The 14,094-nt window shown below is 35.8% G+C and overlaps 1 protein-coding gene and 1 pseudogene across 1 annotated transcript; one reads left to right on the top strand and one right to left on the bottom strand.

Annotated features, from left to right (window-relative positions):
* Positions 1 to 3,415: 3,415 nt before the first annotated feature.
* On the top strand, positions 3,416 to 9,669 carry LOC121237227 (annotated as a pseudogene).
* Positions 9,670 to 10,373: 704 nt separating this feature from the next.
* LOC121237226 (protein phosphatase 2C 51-like) lies at positions 10,374 to 13,642 on the bottom strand. The gene is made up of 3 exons (XM_041133863.1): positions 12,338 to 13,642; positions 10,964 to 11,069; positions 10,374 to 10,831 (listed from the first exon to the last, which is right to left on the bottom strand). Exons 1-3 carry the CDS (start codon positions 13,112 to 13,114, stop codon positions 10,530 to 10,532), a joined length of 1,185 nt encoding a protein of 394 aa, XP_040989797.1. The 5' UTR covers positions 13,115 to 13,642; the 3' UTR covers positions 10,374 to 10,529.
* Positions 13,643 to 14,094: the final 452 nt, after the last annotated feature.

The following is a 14,094-nucleotide window of genomic DNA, read 5'->3' as shown; positions in this document are numbered from 1 at the left end:
TAAAAATAATAATAAAATATGTGATTTATGTAAAAAAAAAAATTAATTTTTAATAATAGGTTCTAATTTTTTTCAAAACGATTACGTTGTATTTATACATTTTACTATTATATGTAGAATTACTTTTTACCTATCGTTTAGATAGTGAGATAAAATTAAATATTTTAGATAAAAGTTAAATAAAATATTATTAGAATATTATTTTTTAATATTATTATTGCTTTAACTTTTAAAAAAGTTGAATTATTTATTATATTTTATTTAAATTTAAAAGAATTATAATAATAAGATGAAATTAAACTATTTTTGTATTCAAATGAAACTTAAATTTATAATATACAATTAGAATAATATTAAATATAATTTAAAAATATGTAAGTCCGTCTACTTTTTGTTATAAAACAATAAGATTTATTATTAAAAATTTAATTTTAAAATATACGTATATTATATATGGAAGTACTGTCGGTGGATCTAGACTATGAAATCCAGATAGGAAAACTCAATTTTGATGTAGTTTACACGTGGTAAATTGGTCGGGTTGTCGAATCCCTTGCTACAGGTTATATCTAACGTGACGTGCAGCTATCATCTTCCAGTTCCGGGAAACGTATACGATTAATTAAGGTTACAACACCGCCACCTTTTTCATGTCCTCAACATCTTCCTAAACTTTCACATTAACATGCATTTTATTAATTTAAATCAATCTCTATATAAAATATAAGCATATAAAAAAAGAAGTCTATATTTGGATGTCAACATCTTCTTAATTTATAGATAAAATTTATTATTTTTTAAATTCATCTCAATTTATTTTATTATTAAAGACGTCTAATAAATCTTTAATAGAATTCCTAAAATATTCAAAACAACGCAGGCTAACATGTGTTTCTGCCAGCACGAGCCATAATTAATACCCATGATTGTTGGATGGGGCTAACATAAAAAAAAAGGGTAATATTAATTAATTATTTGGAGAAGGGTGCAGGCATGGATATATGGTAACAAGGGTAATAATATTCACATAATATATTTTATAATATATATTGTACAATAAAAATATCTTGATAAAATAATATTATTTTTACAAGTTAATTTATAAAAATAATTTTTTATTTTAAAAAATTATTATATAAAATATTATAAAAATTTACTTGTATTTATTATCTTTCATCGTAATAAAGCTTCTCTGCTAGCGTACCTGAACAAAATAAACATTAATTACTATTCCATAAATAATTAAAGAGAGCATCTGCCACAACGATGGGTTCTGGCCGACTGATAACGAGCCACCATCTTCACGTGTTGATGCTATGGTATGTTACCTGCCACATGCCCACCGTACCCTCACCGTCTCACTCCATCTCGATTTATTATTATAATATATATATAAATAATAAATTTATAAATAAATTTTATAAAAAAATAAAATTATAAATTAACATAATTTAATATAATATATTATATCTACTTGTATCCATCATTTTATCTAATAAAAAAAAAAGGCACAGGTGTTTATTTCTACTTACACATAGGTAACGTTTCGAGAAACGAAAACAAGTAAGCTGTGCTGCTGTGTGTGCACAGAACACAATTAATGGAGACTAGTACGGGAATTAAAAGCATCGTGTTTCCTCGGTGTACCTAATTAATTACGTGTCATGATTATGAGCATGGAATAACAATAATGTGTAAATGCATGCCGGACTTCTGGGTACGATTATCAGTACCCTGTAGACTTAGGACTCGTTAGTTTTTATTGTGAAATTAATCACTAAGGGTGATTCTACAGTCATTGACAGCATTTTAGGGGCTGCAACAGCAAAATATTAGAAATTTATCTTTGGCATGTGCTGTAAAATGATAAGAATAATTACATTTCCTTTTCTATTTAGATAGTAAAAATATTTTATCTTATTTTATTATTATAATTTTTTTAAATTTTTACATAAAATAGAATAAATAAATCAAAATTTTAAAATTTTAAAATAATAATAATATTAAAAAATAATAAGAATATTCTATTTAATTTTTAACTTTCATCTAAAATCATCTCATCTCATCTCACTATCTAAACATTACCTAGTTTTTAAGAATTTGACTCAACACTTGCTTCAATTAATTAAATATTTTATGTAATTAGTCTAATTATTAAAGAAAAGTTTAGTCCACATATGAGAAAAAGTATAAAAAAATATATATAAATAATTAAATCTACGTCTTCTTATTAACTTAAATTTTTATAATAAGTGATTATTTCACATATTACTTACGATATATCTACCATTTGCGTTACTAAAAACCAGTAGTTGCTTTTAAGAAAAGGGAGTGTGAAAATAAACGAATCTGTATATATACAAGTGAGTGGAGCAGTCTGAACTTGAGCAAAAATACGCCAAGAAAGATGCAAAACGTATCTACCATGTAAATTGAAATAGTAATAATAATAATGAAAACAAAAGAAAACAACAACAGAGAAAAAGGGCAAAAGTGAAAAAGACGTGCACACCCAAAATATCTGTAGCATGGAACTTTAACGAGCTTGGTTTGAATTCCCTTTCACATTCAAAGGTGGTCCAATATAGTCATATGTGATGCATGGGAAGCGAAATTTCTGAAGGAAAGTTCCCAATATGTATACCAATTGTCTCTCTCTGTGTGTTTTTTATAAGACTTTAAAAAACAATATCGCATCAAGATATAACATAATAACTTTGTAATAAGATATAATTTGAATTAGGATGTACAAGTCTCGCACATGCATTTTAAAAAATAATAATAAATTTAAAATTTATATAAAAAAATATTTTTTTAATAATAGTCCTTATTTTTTTTTTCAAAATAAATGCATGACTTACACATGCTAATACTGTTTCTAGCATTATTCAGAATTTACACTCATTTACGATGTTTTCCATATAATAATAGACACCTTTGAAACTTGGCAGAGAGTGGTTTCCTAAAAACTTGTTTAATTGAATCATTATCATGGGAGTCATAAGAGAATCATCCAATTACTATTTAGTGGTCCAACAATTTTTTCTATGAAGTAGCTGCTTGCAAGACAATCGAGTTTACATATGGTAATTTTTTAATGATTGCCATGTTCAGGCCTACTTTTTAACTTTCAATGTGTCCCTTGTTCACAGGACTCATAAGGGCAACAACATTGATGATCAATGACCCCCAAAAGAACAGGGTCCCCATATAATCGATAATTCAGAGTGGGAACTCCCCCTAAGCCCAAAAGGCAGTTTCTCACGTCTCCATCTATTTTAATATATATTGAAAGTTATTTCTTTACTATTTCACTGTTCTGTAACTTTTTTTGCTTTATGGGCAGTAGTAATTCTTTAATTTCTGTTCCATAAATACAATTAAATCCGCACCGACCCTTCCAGGTTAGAGCCAGAGACACCCACATGTCCCTGTTCTTTTCTCAACCGTTTCCAGCCCTCCAAAAGAGCAATATTATGGAACAAATAAGTTAATTAGTTAATTTCCAGCCCACCGATTCCTTTCTGGGCACTTGGTGCCTTCCTTTCATTTCCTTTCCTCCTCAATATATAGACCCTTGAGCTCCTCCCCCTAACTCCCACTCCATGCTCTCTCTTTCCATCTCCAAGGCTCTCTTCCTTTTAAGACAAAGCTCCATCTTGGTGTGTTTATCAGAAATTTTAGCTGATAAATATATCCCAGCATTGCCAGTTTTTCTCTATTTAATCAACTTTTCTGTGGGGGCCTAAAAAACAGAGAGTTCCCGCTGTGTAATTTATATAGTTTTTGTTGATTAGTAGATCCGTCTCTGTTGTTTTTAACAAACCAGAGTGTTTCTTCTTCACTGAAACCGCTACTGTGTGTGTTTTGTTATTGTTCTTATGGAGAGGTTTGTGAGACTCATTTCCATGACTCCTCTGCTTCTGCTTCTCGCGCTTCCTTTAGCTTTGGCTAGCCATGACTACGGCCAAGCCCTGACCAAAAGCATTCTCTTCTTTGAAGCTCAGAGATCTGGCTACCTTCCCCACAACCAGAGAGTCAAATGGAGAGCTAATTCTGGTTTGCTTGACGGCAAGGCCAGTGGGGTAAAGCTCGTTCTCTCATTGAAATCTTTTTGCATTCCCATTTCGAAATATAAGCAGCTGATTTATAATTTCTCAACTTCTCAATACGAGTCAAAAAGTTCAGTTCTTAAAAAAGATACATTTTTTCATTAATTTGTTGTATTATATTGGGGATATATGCAGGTGGATCTGGTTGGGGGTACTATGATGCAGGGGACAATGTGAAGTTTGGGTTGCCAATGGCATTTACCCTAACAATGATGTCATGGAGTATAGTGGAGTACGGGAAGCAAATGGCTGCAAGTGGGGAGCTCAGCCACGCCATGGATGCTTTGAAGTGGGGCACTGATTACCTCATTAAAGCTCACCCCGAACCTAATGTCTTCTATGGAGAGGTACCTTTTCCCTTTCTAATCCCTCTTCATCTCCCCCGACTTTAACAATCGGTATTTATTCTCTTCTAACCGTCCCCTCCCCTTTGGCTCTTACCCTCCTTTTCTACTTTTTAGGTTCAACTTGTTAGCATCACTTGATGCAGAAGTTTGATGTAACTTGCACCATATTGACCGAATGGTTAACTTTAAACTTTTTTTTTTCGCTTAAAGCTTAAAAATGTGAAGGCTTCATTTTTATTTTTTATTTTAATGGAAAATGAGCCCACAAATTACTTTTTTTTTTTTTTTAATAAAAAAGGAATCAAGATCTTTCCGGTTTGAAAAAATCTCAATGCAGTCGATTTGGAGAGGAAGTGTCCTGTTTTAACCCATATAAGTCTTTATTCTTTAATAATGCTATTTTGACACCTTATTTTTATATTTTATGTATTTTTTTTTACTTAATAATTAAAATAAATAATTATTAATGTATTGATATTTTTTTATATATATTTTTAAAATATTTTAAAATGATAAAAAAAATATGAATAAAAATTAAAAAAATAAAAAAAACAATTTTGACTTAGCGGTAACCTGTAACAGACTACTCGCGACACAGTAGTATCACTCTTTATTATTATATTATCAACCTAGTATAATTTTGTGTTTTCTACTTATTCAGAATTTGGACGGATACCCATTTGCTGACAGTTAATTTTATACATGAAAACCCAAAATAATTGAATGTTAATGGCTTGATACGTGGGTTGTGTCAGGTTGGAGATGGAAACAGCGACCACTACTGCTGGCAAAGGCCGGAGGACATGACAACCGACCGCCGGGCCTACAAGATTGACCCGAGCAATCCCGGATCGGATCTCAGTGGCGAAACAGCTGCCGCCATGTCGGCTGCCTCCATTGTCTTCCGCCGCTCGAATCCCGCTTACGCCCGTGAGCTCCTCCGCCATGCCATCCAGGTTTCAAAATCCCTCTACGGGGCTATCTCTGCCTCTCTTTATTTGAAAAATCTATACATCAATTTTTTTATAATTCTATTTTATAATTCTATTATCACGATGATATGTTATTAGATGATAAATTTATAAATAAAATATAATAAATCTTCAATTATCTAATACTATATCAAGATAATAAATACTAAAATAACGATAAGAATTACTCTTCCTAAAAGTGTTTGGGTTTCCAAATAAAAACTAAAGAGTCAAAGGTTTAAAAAGAGAAGAGACTTAAGAGTCAAGACCCACGGTGGGAGACCACTGGTGTCAGTGGCGCAGATGCTGTGTGCACGCGGCCCATGTTAACTTGAGGGCGTATCGTCGGCTGAACCAACGGATTCGGTTTATGTATCGCTACCCTTTTGCTAGACCGGTGTATGGTAGCACCACCGTCGTGGTTAATAAGGCAGTTATGCTGGGTAACTTTCTGTCAGACTGGTTCGGAGTTCCGAGTTGTAGTGGGCATTTATCATTTATGGCACCAATTTGACAATCGGCCAGTCAGCCAGCCACGCTACATTTGTTTACTCCAAGATCTTCAACTAATCACCTCAAATTAATTATTCATATCCTTACGATTCAAGTTAGACAACTTCTAAAATTCAATTAATTAGTTGTTTATTTAAATAACAACATATTTTATCTAATATGAAACTTATTTAAAAGTTTTAGGTCCATTTTGGTTAAATTATTTGTTTATTTTCAAATAGTTGTACCATAAGTACTATTGTGTAAATTCACTCATGTAAAAGTCGATTTTTTTTCATGTGTATCTTAAATTTTATTTATTATTTTAAAATAAAAATATGCAAAATTTCCATATCTTGTATCTATTATTAATTTATTAATATTTATTTTTCCAGAAATTATTCATTTTTAAATTTCAATAAGTTTAATATAAAATAAAAATAATATGTACAAATTTTGATCATAGAGTTTTAGGATTATTGATAGTTATTTGAAATTGAGCACGCATTTTTTTTTCCCGAATATCTCGGGGAGACATTAACTTTTTTTTATTATTATTGAAAAAGGGAGTTTCGAACTCCAAACTTTTATTTTAAAAACTAAAAGTTACAACAATCAGGTCATATACATTTATCACGTGGAGACATTAACTTGAAGAGTTGAGGTCAACTACTTGGTCTACATTTTTAACTGTAATGATATTCATCCTACTTTTCTACAATTTTTTTACAACTTCGATTAAAATAAATTTTTTTTAATATTAACTATAATGATGTGTTTAAAATTTAAAACAATATTATTTTATTAAAAAGTCGTAGAAAAAGTGTAAATGGATGGTATGGCTATCATCGCTCATTTTTAATACTGTGTAACTAGTTGAACCCAGAAGGCGAATGGGAAGCTAAATAGGAAACGGTGTCGTTGAATAACTGGCAAATTTTTCGGCGTACATCGTGGATCATGGGGAAACTGTTCCCGTGTATCACGGGTAGTGTCTTTTGAACGTACGATTTGTCGTACTTTCAGATCTTAGACCGTCCACATGTAATGATCCGTGAAAAGCGCCATACTTCTTGTCTTCCTCACGTGAGAACATCGTCGGTGCACACGTCGAAACTAACCTCTCACCTTTTGTGATATTACCTGCATTGCCACAGTAGTTTCTAATTCCCAAAGTCGGTTCCTTTCTCTGTTTTCAGCTATTCGAGTTTGCGGACAAATACAGAGGCAAATATGACAGCAGCATTAGCGTTGCCCAGAAGTACTACCGTTCTGTCAGTGGATATAATGTATGTTAACATAACTCTCTGCTGACTTTACGTTCTACTACGTACAATAACATGTATTATTGTCTGGTAGTTGAATGTTTTAATTAATTGGTTATTTGGGTATACATAGGACGAGCTGCTTTGGGCTGCTGCATGGTTGTATCAGGCAACTAACAACCAGTACTACTTGAACTACCTCGGGAAAAATGGTGATTCCATGGGAGGAACTGGATGGGGCATGACCGAGTTTGGTTGGGATGTCAAGTATGCTGGGGTTCAGACACTTGTAGCTAAGGTACTTAGTATTTACATGAAACTGAGCATTAGCTACTTGATTTGATTTATAATTGTGTTTCTTGTCAATTGGGAATCATATTGTCTTATTAACTGATTACATAGTTGCAAACTTGCTAAGTTGGGAGTGGGTCTTGTCTCTTGCTTAAATATTGCAGTTCCTAATGCAAGGCAAAGCTGGTCGCAATGCGCCTGTGTTTGAGAGGTACCAGCAGAAGGCAGAATACTTCATGTGTTCGTGCCTTGGAAAGGGCACCCGCAACGTTCAGAGGACTCCTGGCGGCCTAATCTTTCGACAGAGGTGGAACAACATGCAATTCGTGACAAGCGCCTCCTTCCTTGCCACTGTCTACTCTGACTATCTTGCTTCTGCTGGGAGATACATGAAATGTGCTTCTGGCAATGTTTCACCATCGGAGCTTCTCTCCTTTTCCAAATCACAGGTACTGTGATGATCGATCGCTATTTCTTATCAAGGAGGTACTGCTTGTCTTGGTTTTTCACTCAGCTTGCAATACAGCTTGACCTTATGCAATGTTAAAACACCTCAGGTTGACTACCTTCTTGGGGACAATCCAAGAGCCACAAGTTACATGGTTGGATATGGTAACAACTTCCCGAGACAAGTTCACCACAGGGCCTCCTCAATTGTCTCCATTAAGGTTGACTCTTCATTTGTCAGCTGCCGAGGGGGCTATGCCACTTGGTTTAGCAGGAAAGGAAGTGATCCCAATGTTCTTGTTGGAGCTGTTGTTGGAGGTCCCGATGCCTACGACAACTTTGCTGATGAAAGAGACAATTATGAGCAAACTGAGCCTGCTACTTACAACAATGCTCCTCTTTTCGGTGTATTGGCACGACTAGGTGGTGGTCACAGCGGGTATAACCAGCTCCTTCCAGGTAATTGAGCTACCACACAATTAAAGTTTCTCGCCTAATTTCTCGCTTGGAGTTTTCTAAGAGCATTAAGTCATGATCTTTGATAAATAAAATTTTCTTGCAGTGATTCCCCCGCACCTAAACATGTTGTTACTCAACCAAAGCCAGCTCCAGAACCCAAAGTTACTCCAGCTCCAGGTATCTTTTGTTTTTTAAGGAATGCTTGAAGTTTCATTAATGAGAAGGAAAATATTACAGAATAAGCCCAAGTCTTTAGGTTGGTTGGATAGGCAGTAGAGATAGGAACTCTTGGATAAGTTAAACTAAGGCAAGAAAACAAACTAATAACTTCCAGCTAGAGGTATCCCTTGTCCTCTGTTTTGGATGATATCTGTCTGCATAACTTGCAGTTCAAGGAAGTATACTCTGATTAAATCTTGGCTGATAACTGATGCACTAATGGCCTGTCAAAATTACCGATTTGTTTTATAGAGAAGCTGTGCTTGATAAAATGGGTATTGGAAAATAGGGTCTAACTTGGATCATGTTTTGCAGCATCATCTTCTAGCCCGATTGCCATAAAGCAGAAGTTGACAGCTTCATGGAATTCCAAGGGAAAATCTTACTACAGATATTCGACAATCGTGACCAACAAGTCTGCTAAAACACTCAAATTTCTCAATCTTTCAGTATCCAAGCTGTATGGTCCTCTATGGGGCCTCACAAAATCCGGTGATTCGTATGTTTTTCCTTCATGGCTGAACTCTTTACCTGCTGGAAAGAGCCTTGAGTTCGTCTACATCCATTCGGCTTCACCAGCAGACGTATCAGTCTCAAGTTACACTCTGGCCTAAGAAAAGAAGAAACCGAGTTAAACAAAAAAGGTTCACACAGTTTCTGGGTTCGTAATTTAAGAATTGTGCAGCTATACAAAATGCAGTCCAGAAAGGTTCACACAGTTTTCACCTCTTTATTTGGTTTCGTATTAGGGTTTTAGATGAAAGTAGGTTAAATAAGGCTGAAAGTTGGAGGAAGAAAGGTGTGAAGAGACCGTTTAAAAAGTGTGCTCATCCCCTTTCTCCTCCACTTAATTACTATAGGGTAATTTGAGTGAAGGGCAGTGACAATGCGACGATTGAGAGTTGAAGAAAATGACTTCCAATATATTTCAAGAAGTCTTTTCTTTCTTTGTACTTTGAAATTGTTTCACTTTTTTCTTTTCTTTTCTTTTTTGTGTTGTGATGTTGTAAGCTTTGCAACATTTCTTGTTTGTGGTATGAAGAGTATTCTCTCTATTTGCTTCTTATCTAGCAGATAAATTGTAAGGACTTGTTTATGGTTCTAGTTACAGATTGAATGATCTGAGGAACCAAAGTAAACTATAATAATAACTGTTTTTGGTTGGAAAAAATTACATCTCGGGCGTCTATATGCAAAAACCAGATGAAAGATGGCAACCGTCTACTTACGACAGGACAAGATAGCTCAAGGGGGTATGAACTATGAACACCGTATATCCACACACTTAATAGTACTGTAGAGATTAACTGATTTCCTTTACCTCTTAAGTTATGGCACCTGGTTTATAGATCACAGGAGCTCACTTTAATTCCAAAAACAAATAATAACGGCGAAGTTCAGTGGAAATCTATGATTTTGATGGGGGAGGACGATAGTAATGAGTAAGCACTTGACTTCAGGCTTTTGTCAATACCACTGGAGGGTCGAGGGCCCTTAAGGCCCCTTCACCGTGTCAAGTAGAATCTAAGGCCAATATGTCATCCTGGCTGAAGAAGACGAAACAATCTCAATGGAGGTTTCTGCTATCTTCCAAATGTGCTTGATGATTTTATACAGATAGGTCTTGAAGTTTTTTATATTACCTCAAGTTCCATTACCATGCTAGACAAAATGAAATCATGCTCTCAACTTGCACTTCAGGTAAGAAAGGAAAGATACCCATATCTGAGCTATATATTCCGAGTGTTTTGTTGGTAGATAAAATCTCAATGGAGGTCGAGGGATGTTTTTATTATATAAGAAGCTCTTTATGATTACAAAATCGAAAAGCAAAGCAAAACAGAAAACCTCTAGGTGTACTGCATGGAATTAAGTGAAAACGCAAAGAGAGCCCCGCATATAAATTAACAAGAAAGTCGGGGGGAGCTAGCGCGACTTCCTCAGCTGCACAACTATGACACTGATATTGTCTTCGCTCCCCCGAGCCATTGCTAGCTTTGCTAACACTGCTGCTGCATCTGCTGCACAATTTCCATTCAAATCATATAAAAACTTCCTCTTGACACGACCATCACTGAGACAAATCCGTCCGACCTTGCAGGCAAGCTCGTTGGAGATAACATCCCAGAGACCATCACTGGCTATTATAATGAAGTCGTCGGACTCAGTTCGCTCTGTGACAGTGACCTCTGGTTCGGAAATCACATACGGCCTCAAATAGTGGTCTCCTGCATCAGTTGCACAGAAAGTATGAGAAAGACGCATATGGCTTAACAACGTCTTGAGCTTTCTAGTGGACAAAATTACAGGAAATTTGGGTCAATATATATATGTATATATGTCTACTCCTGGAAACATGCCTATAGATCTTGAAGTGGCAAGGACGCCGAGGACACGAGAGCCGTTCCATTCTATGACCCTTCCTCCTGCTGCTTCCACTCTCTCCCTTTCATCAGGTCGATCAGGCTGCATAACAGGTCATTATTTTTTAACTCATATTGATTTCCCAAGAAAGCCTCAAGGGAAATGCACAAGATCAAGTTGCAACATATTCTAGCGCAGGATTATGGACACATTCAACGTACCACCATTGTGTGGTAGCCATAAGTAACTACAAAAAACCACTTGTATTTTAATAATAATTATTGAGGGAATTAATTGTCACACCGTCTCTAAACCCAACCAGGACCCCTTGGCCTTTCATCATGGTCGGTCCGCTAAGTATAAAGGGGTTGTGGAAGTGTTTCAAGTTTTAGTAGTATGTGTAATGGTATAAATCTTAGGTGTACAAGTCACGTCTTTGTAAAAATGTGAGTTCTATCATGAAAGTTTGATTTTTTTATTTTATTATATTTTTTTATGATGAATTTCACCTTTTTATAAAGAGTTTGTGTTAGATTTGCATATTTAAAAGTAGGGACAAGGTCCCCATACTATAGAAGGCTATAAATAGTGACTCGATGGAAATGGTTCAAATCAAGCAAAAATCAAAGACATTCTGAGATGCTAAGAATCGAAGATAGAAGAATAATACGCAAAGCTCATTTTTAAATTATTGCTTGAAATTATGATGTGTTGTCTCCGATCTGAATTGCTGGATTTGGTTTTGAAAAAGAAAAATACCACTTTTCAATTATTTTAAAAAAATCAGTTATTGTACTGGCGAGGTAGAGAGCAGTACACCCTATACAAATAATAAAATTTTCATAAACTAAATCATATATAGTCAGTCAGTCATGAATAATAACTAGTCAGTGAATAATATCTGATCTGAAGACTGCATCCTCCAAATATGATTATTGGTAAAGATATTTTGCACTACTGTAACTAAATATCTTAGAAATTCGCAAATTGTAGCAAACTGAAAAGAAGATCCATCTGCCCAGGCCACGTGCAAGAGCACCATATTTATATTTATCTTTATTTTTATTTTCTTATCATATATAGAGTATATAGATGTTGAATATAAGAATTTAATTAATTTAAAAAGAATAAAATTAAAAAATAAATATAATATATAGTGTGTATAATAAATAATAAAGTTATTAACAACTCAAATATAACGTAAAAGAAATAATATTTACAGTCATAAAATACGAAAACAAATTTTATTTTTTTTAAAAAAATTATAAAGTAATATTAATCATAAAATTCACTCTTTTTACCCTTTTTTTTTTTTTTTTAAATAAATGCACGACACAAACTAATATTAATCGTTAACTGTCCCACCCTACCTTATGATCATGTGATAGAGGCACGGCTACACCGTCACGACACAGCACCGCCCTCGAGTCTCCGCAATTGGCGACGACCACCTCCTCCTTCCCCACCAACACGACAACCGCCGTGGATCCCACTGTTCTCGCTGCTCCGTCGTCCGTCCCACCTTCGTTCACCTCCTCGTCCATCTTCGCGAAGCACTCCACCATCGCATTTTCCCAGTCCACTCCCCGGCCGCCGCACGTCCTCCACCACCGTTCCACCTCCTCCACTAGAATCACGTGCAATCTATCCCGGCACGCGTTCGCTACCCTGTCCCCGTTGTGCCCGTCGTACACCGCGAAGAAATCGTACGTATCGCAGTACTGTCCCGGTGCAGCGAACCTCGGTGCCACTCTCACCGCATCCTCCATAACTCTCCGCCGTCCGATCATCGATATAGAACTTTGCGATGGACGTGCAAACCTCAGTCCCTTTTCTCCTCCTCCTCCGACCCCGCCGGATACCCGTACTTCGATCGGCTTTCCTCTATCATCCGAAGAGCCACCGGAGTACGGCAAAGTACCGGATGACGAAACGTCCAAACTCAGCTCTCCGATGCCTATATTTGTTTTCGGTTCCTTGTCTTTGCGGATGCCATCGACTTCACGAGAAATCAGTTTCTTTACGTCTCTCTTGCGCAGCTTGTTTATGAATCCGTGTTTGAAGCGATAATCAATTCCCATGCTCTCCATTGGACGTACTTTCTTATCGTCAGTTCTGTCCTGATTAGGGTTTTTGGAGTCTGACATCGCAGAAGACCATTTTCCTCTCTTCACCTACATTTCCTCGTGCACTTTCTCCTCAACTGCGACGAAATGAACTGATTCAAACTGGTTTTAAAAAGAGGGAATCCGAGCCATCGCATAAAGGGTCCTCATGCAGGATGCGCGCCACCTGTCTCTGGAGACGGCGTTCTTAATTTTTAACAGGTTTGAGGTTTAGATTTTTCCAAGCTAGGAAAACGTGGACCGCTGAAACAGAGGTACGTACATGTGATTTTGGGTTGAGGGGTGCAAAAGCCAAAAGTCGGCAAATGGGCTGTCGACGTGTGGGCTTTCGAATAGATAACGTGGCGTTTCGGATCTCTGTGGCGCAGTACGTACGTCCATTACAGGAGTAGCTGCGTGTTTTTTAGTTCTCAACCTTGGAAAAGGGCTGTGTCCATCGAGTTCAAGAGACTCCGCCGTTCGGTGAAAAAAACAAGGGACTTCTTCCTTCAGATGACTCAATACTGAAGGAGATGAAATGTTTTTAAGGTTACAAACTTATATCCGTTCATATTAGGAGATGAAATGTTTTTAAGGTTACAAACTTATATCCGCGCGTTCATACTACGTGGAGATAGATGATTCATTTTTACACACTTATTTTGTATACATTTGTGCATTTCTCGAGTACAGTTTGTCATATATATGCTCATAAACTCTGAATACAAAGTTGGCTCATTGGTAATGTTATATCATTTTACGAGGCCGGCTAAAGGCCAGCTTTGTTTTTATTATATAAAGCGGCCGCAGAGTCCTACTCAACCACGGATTCCTCTTGTAATGGCTGACAGCCAGATAACAGTTTGATGAAATGCAGTCGAAGTAGGCCGTGATCACAACAAGAAATTAAAATGGTTTTGTTTTGAGTTCCTACTTACGTGATCATGAGACCAGAAAACATTGTTTTGTTTTTAATTCTTTGTGTTCGTGTATATATTAATTATAAATTAGGTATAAGGAGC

This window comes from Juglans microcarpa x Juglans regia, chromosome 6S, assembly GCF_004785595.1.
Source record: "Juglans microcarpa x Juglans regia isolate MS1-56 chromosome 6S, Jm3101_v1.0, whole genome shotgun sequence".
Lineage (NCBI taxonomy): Eukaryota > Viridiplantae > Streptophyta > Magnoliopsida > Fagales > Juglandaceae > Juglans > Juglans microcarpa x Juglans regia.
Note: the sequence above shows the minus strand (reverse complement) of the source record. Positions and strands in the feature narration are given on the sequence as shown.